Below are 27,952 nucleotides of genomic sequence, written 5' to 3' on the forward strand. Positions count from 1 at the left end.
AGCGTACACATAAGTAAACATCATATTAAAAGAGCATGCATCCATTACATTTTGTGTTACATCTACTTTCCTTCCTCGATATGCAAGTTGTTTTAGAGCTGGTGCAACTGCACTTACATGCGTACCATCAATTGCTCCAACACAATCCTACAAAACAAAATATAGAAAATCAATACTATCCTCAACTAAAATCATATCAATTATAACTAGTATTACACTTAATTAATGAATAAAAGTTACCTTAAACCATGGGAAATACTTTGAATTATTTTGAATTTCTGGTTGCACAGTGTTAAAGTCAATAGGCTTTATAACTTCATTTCCTAAATAACACAATGCATCTAGCACTCTACTAATTGACGACAAACAGTTTCTACTGAATGTTGATATCTTTCATCTACAGTTCTAACTCGTTGGTTATGTGTTACAATCCACAAAAACATGACAACAGCTTATTCAACACTAATTAACTTATCATGTTCTATTACTTCCATTTCTACTAATCGACGACATAAAGATCTAAAAGTATTATTATCCATTCTAATTGTGTAAAATAATCTATCAGGATGACCATTTAGTAGCTCAATTAAATATTCACGTCCAGACATATTTGAAGTGCGCAATGGTCTTCTAATTTGTTGAGATTGATGCATTTCATGTAATTGATTAACCAATAGAACTTGACCAACTACTTCCTCACTTGATGAAGAAGAAGTATCACCAAATAATATTTGAAACTCCTCGTTAGAATCATCCATCTTAGACACCTAATTATCAATAAAAGTTAATAAATTAAAATTTCACAAATATTGTCAAACAAAGAAAGAAATACATTAAACAATTCAATCATTAAAACAAACACCAACCCAAGTTCATTACACATAGACTAAAAGAAAGCACATAAAATTTGTTCAGTAGTTCATAAAACACAAAGTCAAAGGAAATAAATGATATTTTAATTCACTCCAACAATGAGTCAAGATATGCACGACGACGTTGTTCACTCATTCTCAGGAATATTCCACGCCATTCTGGGTTTGCAACTAACTCACGTAATGCTTTCAGGTACCTTTTGTCATCTAGATTTGGAATACCATCTAAAATATTTTGACAATCTTCCATATTAATCGAACAGTGATATTGCTAGCTTCTTCGTTAATTCTCTTTCCTCTTGAATCAATATACTTGCGCATACTCTCACTTCGTACTAGTGATGCCTCAGTTTTAGCAGCAATACTTTTTGCAAGTTGCTCCATCACATGTTCCATAGCAGAGTTAGCCCCTTTGTTCTTTTTTTCCTTTGGCCTGGGTGTATTAGGTGGAGCAGAAGTAGCTCGACGACGTATACCAGTAACTTCTTCTTCCTCTCCAAAATTTTCACCATCACATTCAATACCAACATCAACATCAATATGTGCTCCAGTACCAATAAAGTGACGCTCTTGTTGGCGTTCCTCAACTGAAGTAGGCGGAGGTTGAGTGGAGGCGTAACTCATCCCACCAGTGGTTGTTGTGTTATTAAATATTTCTCCAAGCATATCATAATGTGGCAATCCTTTTTTTCGATATCTCTTTGCATTTGGATATTTCTACAAAATCCAAAACAACACCACATTAGTATTAGTATATAAAATGAATTTTAAAAATACAAATAATCAACAATACAATTATAATGTAAGTTTAATACCTTTAGATAAGCATCCCAAACTTCATCAGTTGCTGTAACAGTACAAGTTTTAGGTTCCCATCCCATTCCAGTATGTAGCAAAAGATGAGAAAATTCTCGATGTGCCTTTCTCAATCGATTGAATTTTGATTTCAATTTATCCATTTTATACCTCTTTCCAAATTTGTTAAATATGTCATTCTCTATCTTTAGCCCTCCTTTTTTGTCCAAGGTTGTTGTTTGTAATCCTTTTTTGGCCTCTTCATACAAAAGGCCGATAAAATATGATTCAATAACCTCGGGCCAAGAAGCATGATCCTCAATGTCTGAATTCTTTGTATCCATCTAATCAAATTAACATTGAGCCACTAATAATACTCATAAAGTTCTATAAACATGCTACCAAGTCATATTATTTCAATAAATCTAAAGTTATACATGAAAACAACAAATGTATAATATGTATGCATAAAGTTCAATTTGGATAAACAATAATATTGAGTATCCAAAAAAGGACACTAAAATTTATTCAAGCAAAAAGCAAAAATATCCAAGTTTCCTAATTAATCATGTTGACTTTAATTTTACAAAAACTACTAAGTTGGATCACTTAGATCCAAATAGGGCAACTTGAAAACCCCCCAAAAATTGTCTATTTATTGTGTGTTTACAATAAAATAAATATATATATATATATATATATGTTCATATATATGATTGATCTAATTATCCAACTATATAAAAAAAAAAAAAAAGACATAATGTTGAATTGATACTAACATTTCTCACATTATCATCCCTAAGCAATATATCCCTATACATTCTCTCCACAAATCATTTTGACTTATATTTATATGTATATATATATTCCATCTTCACTTATAAGCAATAAAAGTAGTCATCTTTATTTTTTTTTTCTCAATATATTTTTATTAAATTGGTCCTAACCAAACCGCCTATTAGATAGCTATATTGTTGTGTAAAATAAGTTTGATTCAAAGACTTTGACACTCACAATCTCACAAACACATATTAATGTACTTCAATTATTACCACCATTTCTCTTCACATTCTCTTTTTCTTTCTTTACTTTTTCTTTTATTTATTTTTCTCTCTTCATAAATAAATCCTTTCTCATCTTCCAAATAGATTTTATTTCTACTTCCAAGTTTTTCTTTTTTCTTTTTTCCAAAATCCCAGAAAAGCTTTTTGATTTTTAGAGTTTTTTTCTTTCTGTGTTTTTGATTTATGAGAAAAAGTTCTCTTCTTTGAGAGGAATAGCAGAAAAAAAAAAATCTAAAATGGCAAAGTAAATATACACCTAAGAAGAAGATGAGAAGAAGAAGAGTATACCTTGTATTTCGGAGTAGATCACTGTGAGAATCGAATAAGAAGAAGATGAGAATGAGGCGTGTAGCAGCTGATGGAGAAGGAGGCGTTGCAGTGGATGGAGAAGGAGGCGGCAGCTGATGGAGAAGAGAGAAAATGTTTTTAGGGTTTTTGGATAGAGTATCTCAAAACAAAGAAAACTCTATTTTGGTGTTTTCATTTTTACTTTTATAAATTAGAATCTGAATTTGAATTTTATTTTCAAAAATAGGGTACCAATCAATAATTTACATGGGCCCCACAGATTTTATGTTTTCAAATTTAAAAGATTGGATTCAAATTAGAAACCAATCAGACCCTTAAAGTTTAACCATGTCAAGATTCAGATCTAATTGATTTATGATAAACTACGTGATATTAACTTAAAATAGATTTATTGGTAAGATTACGATATTTGTTCTTATTACTATAAAATTAGGCTTTAGAGGTAGTTTTTAAAGGCTTTTAATTAGTATCAATTTTAGCAAAATTTACTACCGACGCTATTCTAGCGATATTGTAAGGTGTAAAAAACAACCGATGCCATAGGGACCCTATAGTGTTGGATATTATAAAATAACAGATGTCATTGGAAACCTATATGTCTTCGGTTATTATACAATAATCAACATCATAGGACCCTATGGAGTCAGTTATTATGAAATAATCGACTCCATAGGGTCTACGTATGATTTTTTTTAGCTTTACAATTTTTGTGTTTTAACATAATTTTTTTTTTCAATTTTTATTAAAAAAATTCTTTTTTTCATATATATTATTTTATTATTAATATAATTAAATTAAGTATAGATTATATATAATAATTATAAATAAAATCAAATAAATACACATTTACATTACTCTAAGTATTTGTATATTAGCTATTTTTTTATTAATATTTTATATTTTATATTATGTGCTTATATTTTTGTAGTATATTAGTATCATTTTTATAATTTTTGAAGTTATGTTTTGTATAATAATTAGTAAATTGAATAATAAATAATGTGTAATATTTTAATTTTTATGTAATTTAATATTTTTATACATTTAAATTTTATAATATAGGATTGTATTTTTTTAGTATATTAGTATATTTTTATAATTTTTTAATTTATGTTCTGTATAATAATTAGTATATTGAATAATAAATAATGTGTAATATTTTAATTTTTTATGTAATTTAATATTTTTATATATTTAATTTTATAAGGTGTTAGTATTTTTCTAGTATATTAGTAATTCTCATTCACAGTATTTAACAAAACTATTAGTTTAAAATATTCAATATATACATATACAATACATAAAAAAGATACAATAATAAAATCAATTCTATCATGATGTGGATATTGACAGAGTAATAGATGGTAGCCCCTAGACGCGCCTTCGTAAACTTATCATTATTGACAGACTAAAGGCTGGTGATGATCCCGTTCTATCTCACTAACAAACTGAATATTTAGATTCAAATATTTGATATGCAATCGGGTTTCATATAAAAACACGAGGTTAGAGATGTTGGAAATAGAATTGGCGCTTATATAGAATCCAATCCAAATAATTTCACTGGAGATTGTACAGTTTACTCTCTCTCTCTCTCTCTCTCTCTCTCTCTCTCTCAATGTAATTTCTCCCCTTATCAATAAAATCAATGCAGTTCATTCAACTTGTTCTTGTTGATTTTGTCCCTGGTTTTTACTAGTTTATTGTTGCAGCATTCTACTGCCATTGATGTTCATGTGCTCTTCTCTTTGAGCACTTGATCTTGATTGTCTAGAGGTGATGATTGATCATAACAAGTGGTATCAGAGCAAAGTTTTAGCTCAATAGAGATTCAAATTCGAAGGCTCCAAGAATCATCAAGAAGATGGCTGCAGCAGGATTTGAGATTGACAAAGTTCAATGGAACTAATGACTTCTGGTTATGGAAGATCAAGATGAAGGTATTGCTTGTCCACAATGGAATTTCAGAAGCAATTGATGAAGAGAGTCTCAAAGAAATTGAAGATGAGAAGAAGAAGTACAATATTTTTATATGTACATATACAATACAATTACAGAATATATACATACAATACGTATTCAATAAAACACAAAATACATACATATATAAATATATACTATTAAAGTTTAGATTTTTACCTTATTACTAAAATCTGACCACCAATACCGACCAAAATCTAGCTACCATGCACCACCACAATAACGCAATCTTAAAAATCTAGAAAACTCCTAATAAAATTTATAAAATGAAAAATAAAGCAATTTAAATTAATAAAATTATTAGAAATTAGATTTATACTTTAATAGACATTCAGATTCAACGATTTTTCCACCAAAAGCGGCGGCCGGAGCTACAACAACCACAACCACCCCCTCTAAGCTCAATTTAACCTGAAAAAAAAAGACGATCAAACTCTGGGGATATATTTTTGGGTATGAAAAATACAAGATTTAAAAAAGTGGGTGAAAATAGATAAAAATTGAGAAATAGGGAATGGGAGGCGGTGATTGGACGACGGTTTTGTGAAGGGCTTGCTAGTTATTTTGTTTGGGGTGAAGGTGAAGTGAAGAAGACGAAGAGATGAGTAGGGTTATATAAATCCTATAGTGTCGGCTATTTTGTAAGAACCGATGCCATAAGGACACGCGTCATCCAATGCATGCCCCTGCTATGGCGTCGGTTATAACAAAATAACCGACCCCATATGTGGTGTTATTAAAAATTTAACACCTTATGACGTAAGTTATTTTGTAATAATCGACACTATAAGGTGTTTTATTAAAATTTTATTTAATCACACTCTATAATATCAATTATTTATTAATCAGTTGAATAAAAAAGGCCTCTAAATATTTGTTTTGTAACGGTGAGATTATTTTTAAAATATTTATTGTCGAACTTGATTTACAAAATAAAAAAGTATCTTAAATTAGTAGAAATGGAAAAAAAAAATAATAAAATAATTTATTCATTATTTTTTTTATATAAATATATATATTCTTTATCAAAATATATATATATATATATTTTTATATAAATATATATATATTTTTATATAAATATATATATCTTTATATATTAAAAGTGCCTATCTAACGACATTTCTTGGTTTAACAGAATATACTTTAAAAGTAAAAGAATATTCTGTTAAATTTAACGATTAGTTTGATCTCACGTTAACAAATAAACCCAATAATTAAACCCAAAAAATTAAACAGTCTTTTAAATATTAATAATCTCTTTTTAAATTAAAAAAATCATCTTAGCCACATATCTCTCTAACAAACCTATCTTGGGAGAATATTAATAATTTTTTTTATTTATTTTTTTTTTAAAAAAATCTTTATATATTAAAGTTAACCTCACGTTATCTAATGTTTTCTCTGGATAAGCATAGGAAGCAGAAATACCACTTCTATCTTTGTGTGATTGCAGATATATCATTTCTGTCATTGACCCACTTTTTAGCTTTATAAATGGAGATGTTCATATAATATTAACACTTTACAGAATATTTATAGATATAAACTTACATTACAATGCTATGTTAAAAAAGAACTAAATAGAATAATCTACTACTCCAATGATAAATTTATTTACAATTTTAGAATTACACTAATATTATTTTTAATACATTATTAAATAATATTTCAAATATAAATATTTAATTTTTTCAAACAAAAAATTTGTAATCTTTAAAAATAAAATACATTCAAAATCTTAAAAAAGACCAAAATCTTAAATGAAACTAGTAATACGTGGCTCGGCACGTACATTCACCTAGTATATATATATATATATATATATAAAGCTGTGAAAGTGTGGCTCATTATTATGAAATTTGTCCGGGTAAAAATAAATGTGATGGGTAATGATTCCAAACTCCACTTTCTTACCCTTTATTTGTTCTGATTTCTTAATCTTATTATTGGTATAATTGGTATTATTATTTTGAAGGGGACATATAAACCAAAAGGCAATCATGTTATATTTTGTTGCCACCATTAATTTATTGTATATTATTTCATTCCTAACTTAGCAATCAACATTTCTATAAGTATAAAAGAGCCATAGACACATTCAGTGACATCTCAAATTGTAATTATAATTAGTCATCACCAACAAACAAACCCTAATGCATAAAATTCTGTGCCATATATAACAGTTGACATTTCAAGTCAACATCCAAGTAATAATAATAATAATAATAATAATAATAATAAAGCTTTTTATTTTTCCTGAATAAAATATTTAAAGGTCAGGTGGGTTTTTGTTTATTCTATCCGAATAAATCATTATTTCTAGAAACATACATAGACATGAATAAATAAATATTGAGATATTGGGGGTGAAGTGTGTAGGACCTTATACAATGGGGAGTCTATATATATGTATCCATAAATACAAAACTTTTAATTATTGCTAATTTTTTGCTAGCTTGCAAAATTAATGGGCACAAGCTAGGTTTAATTCGAGTACTATACCTAATTTCTTATCATACTTATTTATCCTATTAATATTGTAATTAACTTGATCCTTAGGGTTAATCATGGGCACTAAATGCCATACAGTTGATGATTATTCAAACTAACATTTACCACCATTAAATAATACACTATTTTTCAATTATATTTTCCCAGTCACTAATAATTATGATCTCACATTGAGGTCATCCAATATTTATTTTTTATTTTTATTTTTGCGTCCATTAATAAACCACATTTCTAATGTTGATGTCATAAAATGTTATTTATAATGAATATTAATCCGGTTTTGCACGTTACAATATTAATTAACCCACAGAAACTAATAGTATTAAATTATTAATATTTTACATATGTTTATACATTAAAATATAATAAAATCAAATTAATTAATTACCGGGCTGATCAATTTGGATTGTCATGATCTTGGAATGAAAACCCTAGTCCCCCCCTAAACGATCTTTTTTCTGTTTCTTTTTCTATTTATATATATATATATAAAAGTAGTCCACAATTAATTTAGAAGAAGACAAATTATTAAGACAAAGATTGGCACAAGTCACTTATGATGAGAATTAGGTAGGATACCAAGAATGAAAATGAGTGATGCAACAACAAAGGGTGATGAAATGTTCTGGTGGCTTAATGAGGTTGGCCATATTATAATATAAATATAATAAATTCTAATTCTTCAATTTATATGAAAAAAAAAAAACACATTGTTTAAAATTTCAATCACGTGCTTATATGTTTTTTTGTTTGAACCTCCCATGAATTATAATCATGTCTTTAGACAGTGACAGAGGTAATTAATATGTAACACGATCAATCCCTGCCTTCCACGTGTTAATGCGCATGTACTTACAAACTGAATATTCAACTCATCAAAAATTCTCTTTTTTTTTCATCACTTTTATTGCGGAAGAAATTAAAGTGTATTTTGTTATTGAATGAATAAAATTACAATAGGGAGAGAAGGCTTATATAGCCACTGATACAAAGACTAAAAGGGAAAAACCAGAAAAATAGGAAACAGTTATGAAGCATAACTGAAATAACAGACTCAACAGTAAACGGAATTACTAACTGAACCCAACTAACAAGCTTAGAAGACTAAGTTCTGTTACCCCCCCCTCAAGATGGACCATAGATATTACTGATGGCCATCTTGGAGAGATGAGTAGTGAGAGTTGTGGAGGGTAATGGCTTTGTAAATGCATCAGCTAATTGAAGATTGGAGCTGACAGGAATGAGCCGAATGGTTGATTTGGCTATTTTTTCTCTGATGAAGTGGCAGTCCAATTCGATATGCTTGGTGCGTTCGTGAAAGGTGGGATTGTTGGCAATGTGAATGGCGGAGAGGTTGTCACAATAGATGAAAGCCGGTGTTGGTTGAGCAATGTGGATATCGTGAAGAAGATATTGAATCCATGTGATTTCGCTTGTGGTTGCAGCTAAAGCTCTATATTCGGCTTCAGCAGAACTCTTCGAGACGGTTGGTTGTTTCTTTGTTTTCCAAGAGACAAGGCAGTCACCAAGAAAAATGCAAAAGCCGGTTGTGGAGCGACGAGTGAGGGGACAGGAGGCCCAATCCGAGTCAGAGAAGCCTCGTAAATGCAGAGATGAAGTGGCTGAATAGAAGATGCCTTGTCCTGGTGAGCTTTTAAGGTATCGAAGAAGGTGATGAAGGGCAGTTAAGTGAGGAGTTCTTGGGGAAGACATGAATTGACTTAAAGTATTAACGGCATATGTTATATCAGGCCGAGAGAGAGTCAAATACAGAAGGCGGCCAATGAGTTGTCGATAGTGTGATGGATTGTCAAGGAGATCACCCTCTTTGTCATCAAATTTTTGCCGAGGATCCATGGGGGCCTTTGCTGGTTTGCTGCTGATATATCCAGTGTCAGTAAGTAGTTGAAGAGTGTACTTACGTTGTGATAAAAAAAGGCCAGAAGTTGCTCTGATACCATATTGCGGAAGAAATTAAAGTGTATTTTGTTATTGAATGAATAAAATTACAATAGGGAGAGAAGGCTTATATAGCCACTGATACAAAGACTAAAAGGGAAAAACCAGAAAAATAGGAAACAGTTATGAAGCATAACTGAAATAACAGACTCAACAGTAAACGGAATTACTAACTGAACCCAACTAACAAGCTTAGAAGACTAAGTTCTGTTAACTTTCTCTTTTAATTTTATAGTACTTTATTTATATGAAGTGAAGCATAAAGCTCAGCTAGAGAGCAAATATTTACTTATACCAATAAATTACATGAACCACACCAATAACCAAATATTGTTTTAGTTAATAAGTTTGTCTTGGCTCTTTAGATACGTACTTTGGAGGTATATAGCCATCCAAAAATTATACACTTAATATACCTTATTACTATTAGTCAACCTATATATATGAAAGTCAATTTAATATTACATATAGAATTTGTTGAAGAATTAAATTAATTGGTCTAAATATATAAAAGAAACCGCGTACGGGAGATGGTCAACTAGAAAAGTAGAGCGGTAAACCAATTGGTTCATGTGAACGTATCACTGTATACAAGATATTTGGGTCCAAGCGTGTATGGCCTACAAGGATTTTGTTTGTAATATGTATATATATATAATTATATATAGCTATCCCTTTCATATATGATATTGCTCAACCTTTACTCAATAACCTTCTGTAGTTTCAAAACGAGCAGTCTTAAAAATAAATTTGTTAGAAAAGCATAAACCTTCCCAAACTGCTTCACATTAATCAATAAAAGGAACAATTTAAAAAAGCCTATTTACATATTACAATTCAACTTTGAATATATTCATTTAAAAATAATAAATATATTAAAGACGATAATTGATTGAATTAATATATTATGGATGGTTTCATGTGTAGCATATGTCTTTCGGAAGAAGTTTTAGCTCTTTTGGTAAGATTGAGATGGGTCCAAGATTTACTTATCACAGTGATCTAAACTTGCTGCCCTTAGATTTGGCTTTGAAGTTGTCTATTGTGTATTAGAATGAGTTGCGAGTTTTTTCTTTTATATAAGTTTTATTGTCTAATTTTTTGGGAATATCTCTCTCATTCTCATGTTAATCGTTTCATTAATGTTGCGACACATAGATTATTTAAGCATGCCCTTAGGATAAACAATAAAATTTTTAAATGGAAGAAGCTCCACCACCTTTTCACTTTGATCTAACCTAAAAAGGTTACCTGTACAAATAAAATATAAACATTAGTACCCTCCTCCTAAGACGCCTTAGTGTTATGCACCACTGGTATCCTATAGAAGATATCTTTGACATGGTCATACTTTAATTACGATAGTATAAACTATATTGTTGTTACCACTACATGAACTAATTATTTATATATTTGTTAAAAAAATTTAAATATATATAACCACTACAAAAAAATACTACTTTTAGTGACAATTATTTAGTTACAATATAATTTTTTTGTGACTAAATGTGACTTTTAGTCACAATAAAATGTTACTTGTGACTAAAGCATAATATTTAGATACAAATTGTCATTAATTTAGTCTTAGTCACAACAAATATATATTGTCACTAAAACTACATTTAGTCACAACAAATTGTAATTTTTGTGACTAATATTTTTAGCCACAGATCTTGTAGTCACAACATAGTAATGATAATTTATAATTAGTCACAACTTTTTCACTTTTAGTCACAAGTTTTGTTGTGACTATAAATAAAATTTCTTATAGTGAGTCGTAGGAAAAACCCTATTGGAAAATAGACTCAAGGATGAGCGATTTTCCATATGTCTCTAGAAAGATAGGAGCTAATAATAATAACTTTTATTACTTATGTAACTCTCATTTAATTACTCCATGTGTAAGCTGCTCCTCTATAACTACCTTTCCCCTAACATAATCGCAAACGAAGACAGAGAATTGCGTAGATAGAAGGACAAAACAAACCAACCCACTTATTCTGATCGGAACGATTGAAGAAAAAAAGAGAATGATGGCCCCTTTCGCCCAGGGGGCATCGTCAGAGAACAATGTTGGGGACAGAGTAAATGTGGTTATGTAACAGAAAATGTTATTATTTTTTTAAATATTGTGATTCAAATTTAAAACTACTGCACATATTTAAAATATATTTTTATTATTGTTTTATATTATTTCTATTTTATTAAATGTGACTATTTATCTCTATTATATTATGTGGTTGTGTAAAAAAATGTTTATCTAAAAATATCCTTTGGTTATTACTTTTTTAAAACTTATCGCTATTTCATTATTATATTAAATGTGTTTATGTAATTGAAAGTATTAATTTTTAAAACATTGAAATTTAAATTTAAACCTACAACTTATAATATTTATATTATATTAAATGTGACTATATAACAGAAAGTGTTAATTTTTTTTTTTTTAAAAAAAGACATTACAATTTAAATTAAAACTCACTATACATATTCATTTTATTTTTTTATCTTATATTAAATGTGACAATATAAAATAATGTTTTTAATATTACAATTCAAATTTAAATTATTGCGTAAAAAGAATTATATATAGAAGATCATCATGTTTTTTTACCTAATCTGTGTATCTAATTTTTTTTTTCTATTATTGTTTTCATTTTAAACAATAAAATAACAAAAATATTTATGTTTATTCAAGAATTACTATTATGATGTCAATACATATTGTAGTAAAAAAAAGTTAAACATTTTTAGTAACAATGATGTTGTTTCTTAAATAACATAAAAAAATAATAATTACACAACTAAAAATATGCATAATCAAAAAATTAAAAATATAATGAAGTATAGGTTCATTTCACTTCAGGTAATATTATCCTAATAGAATATATATACACTATATAAGTAATAGCAACATATAGGGGTGTGCATAAATCGATCCAATCCAATGAGAACCGACCGATCTAATTACAATCGACCTCCAAATATTGGACATCCAATTGTGATCGGATCGGATTGGATGTTATTTTTAAATATTCAATTGGATTGGATCGGATGGTGGATGTGGTGTCTAATTAAAAATCCAATACACCTAACATCCAATCGAACTAATTACTATTTTTATTTACTTTGGATGAGTAATTAGATTTTATATTATTATACGTCAAATCTATATGTATATATGAAAATTAACATTAAAGTTTTACTTTTTTTTTTTCTTGGATTGGATGGATCCAGTCCAATCTAATACATACTGGATCTAAAATATTAGAAGGATCCGATCCGATCTAAAAAATATTAAGTCTAAAATATTAGATAAACCCTAATTAAACAAATAAATATATATGAAATACATCCAATGGATAGAACCGATCCAATCCAACATCCAATGGATGTTGGATCGATTGGATGACGAAATTAATTGGATCGGATTAGATGGTAAAATCTAACATCCAATATATGATTAGATCGGATCCGAATAGCCCTAAAAACATTGGATGTGATCCAATGAACACCCCTAGCAACATACATTATGGTATTGTATGTTTGCTTAATTTTGCTTAGAAATTTTATTATTTTGTGTTTATTACAAAAATTTAAACCCATATAAATTTGAAATTATAAAAAGTTTAAAGTATATATAGTGAAAATATATTATTTTCTAATAATAACTAGAAATATATACTAATATTTATTACCTAAACTCTTTATCAAAAATGTAACAAATTCTTTCCATTTCAAATAAACAAAAGTGTACACTACATAAATAATGTATAATTAACAATAAATTTAATTAGTCGTATGTTAAATTTTTTTTTTTTTCTTTTTTTTTGGAAAGAAAGTATGTTATTAAATCAAAGCAAATCAGTTGTTACAAGAGGACCAATAAATCTAGGACAAGCATCTGTCCACAAATGAACCCCTAAAGGACTAGTAACAGACTTAGCTAGTGCATGGGCCACACCATTCGCATCACGCGAAATGGCACAACAAGAACCACCACCAACAGCCGCTAAAAGAGAAATAATCTCCTCAACAATAGGCTTAAACATAAGAATATTATCCGGACAAGTAATCCAAGAATGAGCAATCGAAGAATCCGTCTCCACACGCACCAACTTGTACCCCAGCCTATTAGCCCACACAAGACCCGCTCGGATAGCCAGAAGCTCAGCCACCACCACCTTGAAATCCCCAACGGCTCCCATAGCCGAAGCCGCCCACACCTCCCCCTCACCACCGCAAACAACTCCCCCAAACCCCACAAACTTTCGCCCCGGGATGACCGCCGCATCCACAGACAACACAAACTCCCCTCTTAATTTTAATTAGTAAATATTATTATCGATTGATTGTTATATAAAAATATTTATATATATAAAAATATATATGCATATTATAAATTAATAAATCAGTACTCCACAACTATATGAACCTATAATATAAACCATTTATACATATATAAAGAATATAATCACAAATAAAAATAAACATATATAGATAGCCATTAAAAAATTGTAAAATTGTGACTATTAATTATAACAAATATCATGTGCTCTTTATATGGATATCTTTATATATTAAAAGTTTCTATCTAACGACATTTCTTCATTTAATAGAATATACTTAAAAATAAAAAGAATATTCTGTTAAATTTAACGATTAAGTTTGATCTCCCGTTAATAAATAAACCCAATAATTAAACCCAAAAAATTAAACAATCTTTTAAATATTAATAATCTCTTTTTAAATTAAAAAAAAAAATCATCTTAACCATATATCTCTCTAACAAACCTATCTTGGGAGAATATTAATAATTTTTTTATTTATTTTTTTAAAAAAATAACAAGAATTCAAGAATTGAGACCTGTGTATGTCAGATCTTGAATGATCACTGTGTGTATATATTTATATTTATTTCCTTCTTTCTTGAGCAATTAAAGTGGGATTTTCCCAGTTGGATATATCGAAGTTCTCAAACCCAATCTCAATATTGCTTTGCATGATTTTACTCATCTTCACAACTAAATTATTAATCTCAATACCACTTCTGTCATTGACCCACTTTTTAGCTTTATAAATGCAGATGTTCATATAATATTAACACTTTACAGAATATTTATAGATATAAACTTACATTACAATGCTATCTTAAAAAAAGAACTAAATAGAATAATCTACTACTCCAATAATAAATTTATTTACAATTTTATAATTACACTAATATTATTTTTAATACGTTATTAAATAATATTTCAAATATAAATATTTAATTTTTTCAAACAAAAAATTTAAAATCTTTAAAAATAAAATATATTCAAAATCTTAAAAAGACTAAAATCTTAAATAAAACTATCAATACGTGGCTCGGCACGTACATTCACCTAGTATATGTATATATATGAAGAGATAAAAATTATTAATTTAAATGATAATAACAATAAAAAAGTAAATATAATTTAATTCTATCATATATTTTTGAATAAATAAAATTTAAATTTAGACTCGTATAATATTTAAATTTAAATTTTATCATATATTTTTTGTAAAAAAATGTAACAATATTAAATTTAACCACTAACTTTAACAAAGTAATTTCAAAAAAATATCGAATCAACAATTTTCGTTAGATAACATATTTTATATATACAAAGAAATATGAACTTGTCATATCCCTTCTCAAAAATTGGTAAAGATATTACTATGTTAAAAACTTTTTTTTTTAGAAATGATTATGTTAAATGTTCTATAAATATATATAAGTAAATGTAAATTTTATGTATTTATTGCTATGAAAATTTTATGTTTAACTATAAGTGCATCTCCAATTTAGTGCTATAAAAGTGATGTATTTGTTGAAAGTAAGCTTTGATAGTACTGTAAAATGTGTGCTAAATTTAAGTCATGTTAAAAGTTGTGCTAAATTTAACACAAAAAATAACATAAGTTAAATTTTAGTCCCCAATAAATAATAAATTTTTTAATTACTACTTTGTTACCCATTAATACATTTATTAATAAAGAAGATTTTTTAATTTTAATCTCAAAATTTGCAATAATAAACAAAAAAGATTAGTCATAAAGAAAATAAAATAAATTAAGTGTATTGTACATTTTCAATAAATATTAATTACTTATTAAATTTTTTTAGCTATTTTTGTTCCTTGTGTATTGGAGCATATTTACAAAAAGTGAGGTAAATATAGTTTTGATTTATATTTTAGGATAAATTTAACAAAAATTATATATCTTGTATTGAAGATTGGTTAAATGACCTAGAGTATTTCCTCGTAAAAACCAACTTAGGATATTTTTTTTTTTTTTTTTTTTTGAAGGAACCAACTTAGGATATTAATTTGTGTTACATTTTATAAATTTTGTGGTAAATATATATTTTTAATTTATATTAATATTATTTGTGAAGAATTTGTTTTGTAGAGAAAAGTGTATGAGGGAGTTGAGGGCATTGTTGGTTAGACGTGGGGAACCGATACAATTATGTGTCTTTATCAACAATGATAAAGGACCCCACAATTAGTTGGGTCAGTTCACCACTTCCACTCTCCTATTTAACTTTCTCTAATTAAATTCCATCCTTAATTAAACTGTATCATCACTGATTTACATCTCAACAAAATCAATAAAAACTTATTTCATTTCTGTAATTTAGTGATCATATATATTATTCACTTTATTCTGTTATATATGTTTTTTTGAAAAAAAAAGGAAAATCATGTTTTTATTTATGTCTCCTTTCCCCATATAGTAGCAACTTTTTTTTTTTTCTTTTCAATAATCACAATATATTTTAGTAGATCATTTCTTTCTCTTCATATTATTGCACCCATCTTTACAAATTACTATGTTGCATTAAATAAAAATTATTTTATATAATTAAATTGTATTAATCGCTTTATCATATGTCTTCATAACTAAAACTAAGTTAGAAGTAACGAAATATAATTCAATGCTTCCTTATTCTTGAAATATTAAAAACAACATACATAGTACATTACAAGGTTCACTACATTATTAATTATTGTTTTATCAACAAAATAATAATAATAATAATAATAACTAATTGGAATTTAGTTAATTACTAGTTAAAGAGTTGCCATGTTGGCATTGTGGGGACCATATGATGACACATGAGTTATGTTAGAGACTTTGGCTTTACTTCTCTACTTTGGTTACTAAATTAAACAATCAAATCAACTTAAACCATCTTACATTTAACATTTATTTATAATATCATAATAAGGTTTAGCTTAAAGGGTTTAAAGTTTAAAGACGGAACCGGCCCGAGACTCCGGACAAGAGGAGATGTGGGCGTGTGTGGTGGGGATGCCCTATTCCCCAACCACATCTCTACACGTGGCAGCAGCGCAAGGCGTAAGCTTCACTGGCAAAAAATACAGAGAAAGACAGCTGTGGGCCCTTTTGATGGGCCCAGAACGGGATAACAGTGGTGAGCCCACATCCACGAACGGGCCTGCGTTTCACTTTTCCCTTACAGGCAAAATATGTGATGAGTACTCATTATTCATATATCACATAAAAATTATGTCTTTTTTACTTTTTCTTCTTCTAAAAGAAATAACTTTTTTATAATTGTTTTTTTTTTTTTTTAATTTTCGGCTCTAAATTGGATTATGTGTGCAAATAACATTGAATGGTGAGCCTAATGATCGTTGATCAGCCCACGCCGGACTACTACCAGCCGCCACATACTGAGACTGAGTGGGGCCCACGCTCCACCACCAATGGCAGAGAAACGCTCACGCGCTGTTGCTGCAGCTGACTTGTTCCACTTCTCTCGGCTCGGCATAACGATCTGAGCCCAGCTAATTTGGGCTTCTTCAATTTGCTTAAGGATTTATGTTTTTATATTGTTTGGCAGTTAATATTTTTGTTATACAATACAATGTCAATTTCTTTTATACAAAAGAATACATGAAAAAGAACATCAACTTTGGTCAAATATCTAAAACTTTAGTTTAAAAATATTAACCATAAAAAATTTGTTGATTATATAGAGTATTTAAGTTGAAAGAAAAAAGTTGTTTTAGTGTCTCCATTTCTAATTTTTTTTTTAAAGAACGTTTTAATGTCTGTATTGGAGATGTGTCCTTATCGTATAGTATTGGGTCGGTTTGTGGGACCCAATTCATGAAAGCTTTGGTGTCACAAAACAAATTAATTAATAAAATAAGAATAGAATGTAATGTAATGTAATGCGGACCAACCAACCAGAGACCGCGTGCTATTGTTGGTGAATAGCTATTGGTCAAGCCCTTAATATTATAAAAACTTAACCTTAAAAAGAGCTGTGGCATTAGTTTATTAACACTTTTTTTTTTTTAATTAGTTTGGATAATAAAAATAATATTAAAGAGGGCTTAAGTGATATACTAAGCTGGTAATTACAGGATGAAGTTTGGGGAGTAACTGTTTGGGTTGGGACCATTATATAATATGGCTTGGTGTGTGGTGATGGTGGATAATGAGTAATCATAAGAGTCTAATAAGAATATTGATAGATCAACGGTGTATAGTCAATTTTAGTATATAAAGGCACACACACTCCATTGTTGATGGTTTAGGGAGTAGGGTTACTATTACTATACCTTTTTGCTTAATACAATTATATATATAATTAACATTAAATCTGTTCATAACATATCACGCCCTCTCCTGGCTCTTTATATATATTTATTTTAATTAGTTATGTATATGTTATTTAATGAATAATATTAATTTTTATTAAAAAAATATTTTTTATTTAAAAATATTTAATTTAAGTGCTATTTATAAAAAAACATAATAATATTTAAAATTTATTGTTAATTATACATAATTTTAGTTTAATCATAACACTTTTTATTTTTCTCAAAAAAAAAAAACACTTTTCATTTTATAATACTCTTTATTTTTTAAGAAATATGATACCGTTTCTTTATTTTTAAATAATATAGAAAAAATGATAGTAGAATTAAAGATATGTATTTAAAAAAATACTATATTATATAACTATATTTAATATAAGATAAAAGATAAAAAAAAAATAATATATATCATACACTTTTTTTATTTTCTTTAAAATAATTATATAAAAATATTTTTTGGCTAAAAAAATAATAATAGAATTTTTTTTTTTAAATATGTGCAATAAATTTTAATTTAAATTATAATGTTAAAAGAACACATATTTTATGTTAAATAATAATATTTAATATATAACAGAGACAAATATGTGTAATCAAATATTTATAAAAAAAAATATTTTCTATTATATTTAATAAAATATATATGGATATCGATATAAATATATATTTATACTTATATATTATATATTTGTATGAATTGTTAAGAGGAAGCTAGGTAGCTAGATCAAGTGGGTTTTGAACTTTAGGTATATATTAGCTAGTGAGATTGGGATAACTTTTTGTTTAAATAATAAGTTCCATTGTTAAGACAAAATTATTTTAATAGTTAATATTGTAAAGAAGTATAATAAAACTTCTATTTATAGTGCTCCTACTAATAATGTTTCTACCAAAGCCATGATGTTAATTATACCACCCTCTGCCCTCTTCTGATTAATCGTTTGATCAAGTAATAAATTAAAGTAGTTTTGGATCACACACTAGTGGTGCTCAGCATTTTTTTAATGTGTCGCGTTACGATATTGGTTAGCGGTACTTTATAAAAGTTATTATATTAAATACTATGAGATTCGATATTTAATTGCATTTATAGCGATACGTAAGAGAGTGTTCGACACCAATAATGTTCTTTAGCATTTCTCCTTTTATATATATAATTTAATGTACTATTTAATTTGTTTAAATTTGTTAGGTATTGGGCATATGAGATTTGTTTTTTTTTTTTGAAAATAAAATCATCATTTTATTAAACGATTAAATTAGTTACCAAACAAGGTAACAACTCAACAGGAACATTGTCCAAGTTAAAACAACGATCAGGGTGGGATACAACCGCTCTAGCAAAAAAGTGAGCAACTATATTTACTGATCGCTTTACAAAATAAAAAAAAACATTACGCAAAGCATGAAATAAAATTTTACATTCACTAATCACTTTGCCAAACATCGAAACCATGCGATTTGTTATTATGTACTACTAGAGTGAAATTTTCATATATACTCAAGTTATAAATTAGTAACTAGTATATCATGTGTGTCGATATTATATATATGCATTACTCTCAATTCCAGGGGTTATGTGTAATATGCCATAGTCTAGAAAGGGTTCCACCAACAAATATGTATATATATATATATATATATATAAATATATAAATAAATATATCCTCCATTGAATAACAATATATTGTCATCATCATGATCATCATATAGATATATATATATATAATATTTATATATATATAAATATACTATATATTAACTATTTTGTCCTTCACTAAATTAAACTTCTTGTCCTTTAACCTTTACATAATTAAATAAGCCAGTCCAAATTATAGGTCTTTATCATGACATAACCCCCAAATCTGATTGTGGCCGTCCGATCTTCTTAAAAATTTTTATTAAGGTGATCTCATCACCACATTCTCTGTCTCTTTGATACCTCCCTCCTTCCCTCCCTCTCCGGCAATCCAAAGATGATATATAGAACAATATATACACACACACATATATATATATCTACATCAGTTGCTGGTAGGTAGCTCTTGCTGCCCTAAATAGCTAGCTTCACTTCTTCTCTCTGGCCATTTGAGCCATTTAAGCGCCTCCCTTTTATCGCGCCAAGCTTTTGCAGCAATCAAGCCCGATCCCACTTTCAAGATAAGGAGAGAGAAACAAACTTCTAATATAAATATATTATATATATATATTTATAAGAAAAGAGAAAGAGAAAGGGATTATTAGGGCATGTGTGTGCACTACACTTTTTTATATTTTCTTTTTTAATTAATTTTGGACTTGTATGTGTGTGTGTTTGCCTTCCTATATTTAAGTGTTTGTGTTCTCCATTTTCCCATTCTTGAAAAACCTTCGTTTGTTCTTCTCTTTGTTCTTTTCTCTTTCTATATACATGAACCACTACTACTACTACTTAGTCCTCGGGATCTGATAATCTGATCTATAGCACAAACATTTATATAGTTAAGGTTTTTGATCATCATACACTTCAATTCCCGAGGTGATCTGCTCCATCACTTTTAATTGGGTTTCTTTTTCTTTCTCTTGTTTGTTTCTTTTTTCTCTCTACTTTTCTTTTTGTCTCCTTTATTAGTGGACTTTTGGTAGAAAAAAGTACTTACAAGAACTAAAGATAGTGACGAAATCCCAACACAAGAGCTTAATCAAAAGGTGCCTTATTACCAAGCTTGTCTCTATAAGTTGAATATTTTTATATACAATAAAAATATATATATACATACATATTATCCACACACCCAGACATATCCATATACATGTATCAGAGCTTCGATTCTACCAGATCTGAGGAAACCTAGTTGTCTGCGACAGAGATTTTGTTTACTTTGGATCAACTTCTCTAATCCGTACAATACAAGATTATTGCAATCTAGCTTCAAGGTTGTGCGTTGCTATTACCTCATCTTTTTTATATTTCTTCTTCTCTTCTTCTTTCTTAATATTGTGTGTTAATTAATATAAATATTAATTTATTTAACATATAGTATGATATTTTTTCTTTTTGATCCGTATTATATATTACTTGGTTTATTAAATCATGTGGAATATCGATTTTTTGATACATATACATATGATCATTGAATTTTTCTCAAGTGGAGAATACTTTTGTTCCACGTTAAGCAATTGAATATAATTACGTCTAATAATGTCTAGTCAAAAGGGAAAGAAAGCTACGAAAATAATGTCATGATGATATATATAAGTACTAGTACACAGATATATTTATATGTATATAGCTTAATTTTAAACTTTAAGGTCTTATGGTCATGGAATTATTAAGAAGAAATGTTTATTTCTCTTTGATCTGTATGTTTTAGTATATAATATTTATATATATACAAAATGTCCATCAGTTTAGTAAATTGATTCATGTCCATATTTCTTTTTCTTTATTTTGTTGTTTTTAGGTTAATTAATTTGTACTATATATGCTTCTATACTGAGTTTTTTTTTTTTGAATGATTATAATCTTGGATCTTACTTTATATGATACCATGAATTTCATGCTAATCGATATGACTATATCTATATAGTGGAATAAAAACAGCATCATTAATTTATAGATTTCCTTAACATGGAACTTTAATTACTTTCTTCAGAAGGTCGTATAACATCGATTATTATATTACACTCATGTTCTTGAATAGTAATTTTTCTATTTATTATATATGGATTATATACAGCTGATGAGCATAAAATGATAATTCTTTTATATTATATCATTATTATTCATTAGTTTGTACAAATTAGTTTCCGCCACCGCGTCCATATTATGATTTGAATTAGATTTAGAAAATTATGATTCTGATTCTGTGTTTTCTTGGATATATAATCATAAATAATTTTCAAAAGTATACCAAAATTTAATTCTATATGTGTGTTTACTTTTATAGCTTCTATTTAGTAATCCATTACTGTGATCAGAATAATATAGCAACATAAAAATAACAACATAGTTTATATATATATATATACGTAGTTTTTATTAATTATTTATTTTCCTTATCATTTCCTAGGAGATTTGAATTTATATATGCTTCTTCTTAATGATGTACGGATATTGAAGTAGTTTATTATGAAAATTAATGTGCTATATATATGTTTTTTATTTTGAATGCATACATTTTTTTTTCTTCTAAATTCTTGCATTGTGCATATATACATAATAAATGTATGAAAGTAGTTTTCTTTTCTGACAATTCTCATTTCATTATATAAATAATTAGAAGTTAATTATAATTATTGTTTTCATATGCTTAATAAAGATATGTTCAATTAATTATGTCATGCATTTATATGCTCAATTGATCATCTTGAGCTGGAAATCTGTTATAAAGATTAATCTTTTTTAGGAAAAAAAAAGAGTATGAAAATATTGCTTTCATATGTGATTTAATTTTGAGTTTATTATATAGTTACCTACCTATTGTAAATCAATCATTATATATGTTGAAAATAAAAACCAAAAGATATTTTTGGCTTATTTGCTAGTTATAACATATAAGCGTGTTGTTATAGAATTTAGGTTTGATCGAATAATAATTACCAACTGTTGTTTTGTTTCTAGTCCATCAAACATAAATCATATATGATTCAGGTGGCTGTTTCATGAAGCTTCTCTGACAAGACTGGCTATATTCCTGTTACATGGAATGTAGAATTAAAAAAAAAAAACAGATTCCCTAAAGTAAATTATTATTATTATTATTGCTGTCTAATTTCAAAATTATTTGTTGTTAGCATATAAAATCGTGCGTATTATAAATGTTAATATATGAATCAATACTATATGTATATGTACATTTAATTCTCATACAAACATCAATATTATATTAATACATTATTTTAATGTATATGTACATTAATTATAATAGGCGATTTTAATTAGAGTGAAGTTATTCCCTCTTTAAAAAAAATTGGCGAAGTTAATTAGTTATTAATTGGCTAGCTTTAGGTATATTATTGTCTTTTAATTTATACTGGAGTTGAATTAATATTATATTTATATACATACAAACTGGTAATAATAATTAATGATATTTTTATTAATGCAGGGTGTAAGTAGATTATTATTGGGTGAAATTTGAAAGAGCTAGAGATCAAGAGTAGTATGAATACATTTTCACATGTACCACCGGGTTTCAGATTCCATCCCACAGATGAGGAACTTGTGGATTATTACCTCAGAAAAAAGATTGCTTCTAAAAGAATAGATCTCGATGTTATCAAAGATGTTGATCTTTACAAGATTGAGCCATGGGATCTTCAAGGTAATTAATATTAATAATTTCATCATCTATATATATGCTATATACGTACTTAATTATATTAACTTATGTGCATTGTGTGTATATAGAATTGTGCAAATTAGGAAGTGAAGAGCAAAATGAATGGTACTTTTTTAGCCACAAAGATAAGAAATACCCAACGGGAACAAGGACAAATAGAGCTACGAAGGCAGGGTTCTGGAAAGCAACAGGAAGAGACAAGGCCATATATGCGAGGCACAGCCTGATTGGGATGAGAAAGACTTTGGTGTTTTATAAAGGCCGAGCTCCTAATGGTCAGAAGTCTGACTGGATCATGCATGAGTATCGACTTGAGACCAACGAAAATGGAACTTCTCAGGCAACCCACTACTCATCTCTTTAATTATTATATATTACATATATATAGCCTTTTCTTTTGAGTATTATTTGCAGTACTATACATAATAATTCAAAATTTTGTAGAAATTTAACTAGTTAATGGCCACACTACAACATATAGGGAGAAACACTAATGGCTTAACAATATAATGGAGGGTACTAATGGTTACTTTTAGATATTTTAAACAATCACAAGAGAATGTCACAATTCTTCAGGAGGTGATGATGAACACCAAATTTAGTTAGTTAGTTTGTATTATTGTTTTGGATAAATCATGTTGCAACTTGTAATAAGTGTATGATTTTATTATAATTAAACTAAATTAATTACAATTTGTACTGATCATACCACTACTACTACGTACCCCATGCAGGAAGAAGGATGGGTTGTGTGTAGGGTTTTCAAGAAGAGAATGGCCACCGTGAGAAAAGCCGGCGACTACGATTCTCCACCGTGTTGGTACGATGATCAAGTTTCCTTCATGCCAACGGAGCTCGAATCGCCAATGAGATCAGTCTCTCATCACAATCATCATCATAATCATCAAGCATTCACATCATCATTCCACCAAAATCACTACCCTAATAACAATTGCAAACAAGAGTTGGAGCTTCATCAGTTCAACATGCCTAGGGCAACCTTAGTAGGAGATCCATTTTTCCAACTCCCTCAGCTAGAGAGCCCCAAGCTCCCCAGTACTAGCACTACTACTCATGCCGAAGATCATCAATCCTGTTTGATGATGATGAGTAATGGATCTGTGTTTAGCAACGAATTACAAGCTGTTGATCAACTCATGATGATGACTAATAATGCTTCTAATAATAACAATAATAATGGGAGTAGTACTACGGATTGGAGGGTTCTTGATAAGCTTGTTGCTTCTCAACTCGGTCATCATGATGAAGATCAACAACTAACAACTGCTGCTGCTGCAGGTGCGGGTGCACCGGTCTTCCATGTGCCTCATCAACTGGTGATCAACAATTTGCTGGGCGGTGATGGTGATGATCATCTTGAACAACGACTACTGTAGTTGTTGGAGCTGATCAAAAGGTCAGAAATTATTCCACGCGACTCAGCCACGTACTACTTGCCACACTGATCTCTGTGGAAGATATATTAAACATTATTATTATTATATATATATATAATTCAAATACAGTAATTAGCTAGATATGATATATTGATACATATATATATATATTATATATATACTTAACTTAGGAGTTTATTATAAGTAAAGAGAAGAAGAAAGGATGGTACTATTACTATATATATATATATATTGTTTTATGGCCTGTACATAATAAGATGGAATACCTCTCTACCTACGTACGAACATTGCATTATGAGCAATTCGACTTTTGGGGGCCTTTTTGTGAAATATTTGAGAGGACTAGTAAATCTAGAAACCAATATATTTGAATATATGTATTTATATATATACATAAATCTTTAATAAATAATGTTGATACTTTTTGTTTCTTTCTTTTGGAGCTATCTGTTGCTGTTCAATATAAATACACGTAACCTTAATATACATGTAAAGATTCATATCATGGTATGTTCTACATGGAGAGTATATAGCATTTATATATATTTTTATTATAAGTTCATGTTTTGAATGGAAAATGTGACTTTGTTTCTTAAAGTACTTCAGCTACGTGTGTATTTAATCTTCCGAAATTGTACTTTAATTCCAATGAAACCCAATGCCTAGAACTATCATGAATGTTTGAAGTTTTGAAGTTTCATTTATTGCCGAATCGGTACAAATTAGTTTATTGTTTGGCAACCAATAATACTTATATTTGGATAAATTAACCGAGAGTGTGAATTCGAAAGGAGAGTTAATTGGTTCAATAATGTAATCCCACATATTACTAATCATTAATCAAATTTCATTTCTCATATGCACTAGTGTTCAATCCGCGGCTTCAAAAAAACATAGCTTATTACATTGCATTATCATTATTATTATTATCATTAATTTTAAAAAATATATATTCTTAATTTTTCTGATTTTTGAATGTAAACATGTGACTACAAATATATAATACGTGTATGTATGTGTAGAGGAAGTTAATTTATAGAGGGCGGAAGAGAGAGAGAGTAAATAAAAGCTAGTTATATATATATATATATGAATATATATAAATATATATTGCATAAGAAGCAGAACCAAACTATTTTTATACGTTCTTAATAACTAAATAAAATTGTATAGATAAATAGACTATACAATGGTTTATAGCCAGTAGCTTTCGTTACTAGCTAGACGTGTTACTCTAATATTATAAAGTTATAGATCAAATTCTAACATCTGAAAAAACACTAACTTACTCTAGCTAGCTATAGCCTATATATATAGTATAGATAAATTTGAGCTAAGATCAAACGTTCCTTGTTACAAATTTGGCCAAATGTATGTATCTATGACAAAATAGCTTCAAAGTTTGGACTTATTTTGCGAGCACATCCATGTTGTTATTTGACACAGTTTAAATTACCCAACATCATATAAATGAAATACTTTATATGAGTCCTATTAGTTAGCAGTTTTCAATATTAATTATTAAAATTAAAATATATCGGTTCCTATCAAAATTGTGTGTGTTGGACACATACTGATGCTCTAGCAATACACTCTAACTTATTCAAATATATATATTTATTCATATATATCATTATTAATAATTAATTTAAGTCCCAATTCTAAGAAATCTTTCATATATATATATATATAACGGTTGATCTGTAGTAAACTAATATAATTTTCTGCTAGTTAATTAACTTCTATATTTGATTAATTAATTAATTTGTATATACAGCAGAGAGAGATAGGTAAATATAAATATTAATCAATATTCCTTTGGAGAAAAGGAAAGAATATATATAGCTATTTGATCGAAATAAACAACCAAAAGTTATATATTATTTCTGGAAAGCCTGCATAAACTTACCACACAGATCAAAAGAGGCACCCAAAGCCCAATTAATAACCTTGTTAATTGCTCATGTCATAACAGAACATGCATATATCTACATAGGCGCCTGCAAGTGTATATATAATATATGTATTAATTATTTTATAAATATATTATAAATTCAGTCAATATATATTAATAACATGTATGTGCAAGAACAAAAGTTACAGGTGATTTATGTGTACATATGTACATATATGTGCAAGAACAATATTTATATGCATGGAACAGTTAACAGTACGTATGTATATTATTACTTTATATATACCTACCTTGACAAGAAGATTGACTATAGTAGTCTCCATGGGGACAGAGGGCCAGTTCTCACGAGCCATATATATATATATATAATATATATATATATATATATATAATCTTGAGCACCTTCTAGTTCATGACTGTTCAGATTAATTTTGGGTGGAGGAATAAGCTGGAAGATGAGACGAGAAATAGTTATAATAATATTGGCTGTGGGGTTTGACCGCGTGATGAAGCTCGAAAAATAAAAAGAATTTTACAGAAGGAGTAGTAGCTTATAGCTTGGCCATGGTGTGTGGTAGAAATGTATATATATATATGTAATTTGGGGGGACATAATATGTAAAATAATGAGTATATAAATGGGACTAAGAGACAAGATAGAAGAGATATATGTACTAAGTTTGACCCAAGACATATAATATCGATTCTTATATATGTTTCATATACATAAACTACTTGAGTTGAAAGTCAAGCATGTTGAAAATAAATATTCCTTTTAAGCAATGGAATTTTGGGGTCGACACAATGATTGGGCGTGCTCTCATGGACTCATAATATATAAATATATATATATTTATACATACATATATACATATACTCTCGCACTTCTGGAAAGAGAGAGATAGAGACTATACATACACTACTCACATGCCCCATGCATGCTCATTAATTAAGAAAGAAAAGGTAGAGAGAGCTTTCTGACCAATAATTTTGGCCTCCTTCTTACATATATATATATATATATATATATATTAATACGTATTATACGTGAGTATTATCTTAGTTTCTATTCCAGAATTAATAATTATTCTAGTTAAATATTTTATTATACATGTTAGTTTAGGTTTATACTTTTG

The 27,952-nt window shown here is 28.2% G+C and overlaps 2 protein-coding genes and 1 long non-coding RNA gene across 4 annotated transcripts; 1 reads left to right on the forward strand and 2 right to left on the reverse strand.

Annotated features, from left to right (window-relative positions):
- Nucleotides 1–771: 771 nt before the first annotated feature.
- LOC115700914 (L10-interacting MYB domain-containing protein-like) lies at nucleotides 772–3,259 on the reverse strand. Of its 2 annotated transcripts, none has more exons than XM_061115869.1 (3): nucleotides 3,020–3,259; nucleotides 1,688–1,926; nucleotides 772–1,589 (listed from the first exon to the last, which is right to left on the reverse strand). In XM_061115869.1, the coding sequence occupies exons 2-3, from the start codon at nucleotides 1,829–1,831 to the stop codon at nucleotides 1,098–1,100; spliced, it is 636 nt and encodes a 211-aa protein (XP_060971852.1). In that variant the 5' UTR covers nucleotides 1,832–1,926; nucleotides 3,020–3,259; the 3' UTR covers nucleotides 772–1,097. The 2 variants fall into 2 exon arrangements, with proteins under 2 accessions (XP_060971852.1, XP_060971851.1); XM_061115868.1 differs by having other exon boundaries at nucleotides 1,688–2,011; nucleotides 3,020–3,258.
- Nucleotides 3,260–20,341: 17,082 nt separating this feature from the next.
- Nucleotides 20,342–25,889, forward strand: LOC115715739 (NAC domain-containing protein 7). The gene is made up of 4 exons (XM_030644405.2): nucleotides 20,342–21,075; nucleotides 23,250–23,465; nucleotides 23,552–23,823; nucleotides 24,218–25,889. Exons 2-4 carry the CDS (start codon nucleotides 23,306–23,308, stop codon nucleotides 24,878–24,880), a joined length of 1,095 nt encoding a protein of 364 aa, XP_030500265.1. The 5' UTR covers nucleotides 20,342–21,075; nucleotides 23,250–23,305; the 3' UTR covers nucleotides 24,881–25,889.
- Nucleotides 24,816–27,548, reverse strand: LOC115715740 (uncharacterized). Its single transcript, XR_004011430.2, has 3 exons — nucleotides 27,107–27,548; nucleotides 26,811–26,901; nucleotides 24,816–24,952 (listed from the first exon to the last, which is right to left on the reverse strand). It is a non-coding gene; the product is annotated as an uncharacterized LOC115715740 (long non-coding RNA).
- Nucleotides 27,549–27,952: the final 404 nt, after the last annotated feature.

The sequence above is a fragment of the Cannabis sativa genome, chromosome 5, assembly GCF_029168945.1.
Source record: "Cannabis sativa cultivar Pink pepper isolate KNU-18-1 chromosome 5, ASM2916894v1, whole genome shotgun sequence".
Taxonomy (NCBI): domain Eukaryota; kingdom Viridiplantae; phylum Streptophyta; class Magnoliopsida; order Rosales; family Cannabaceae; genus Cannabis; species Cannabis sativa.

Excerpts from the sequence above, each read along its gene's own strand:
- LOC115700914 (XM_061115868.1), bottom strand. The coding sequence starts at position 2,011 with ATGGATACAAAGAATTCAGACATTGAGGATCATGCTTCTTGGCCCGAG. Across the intron at positions 1,590-1,687 it reads TTTGGGATGCTTATCTAAAG|AAATATCCAAATGCAAAGAG; the intron begins GTATTAAACTTA and ends TGGATTTTGTAG.
- LOC115715739 (XM_030644405.2), top strand. The coding sequence starts at position 23,306 with ATGAATACATTTTCACATGTACCACCGGGTTTCAGATTCCATCCCACA. Across the intron at positions 23,466-23,551 it reads TGAGCCATGGGATCTTCAAG|AATTGTGCAAATTAGGAAGT; the intron begins GTAATTAATATT and ends GTGTGTATATAG. Across the intron at positions 23,824-24,217 it reads ACGAAAATGGAACTTCTCAG|GAAGAAGGATGGGTTGTGTG; the intron begins GCAACCCACTAC and ends TACCCCATGCAG.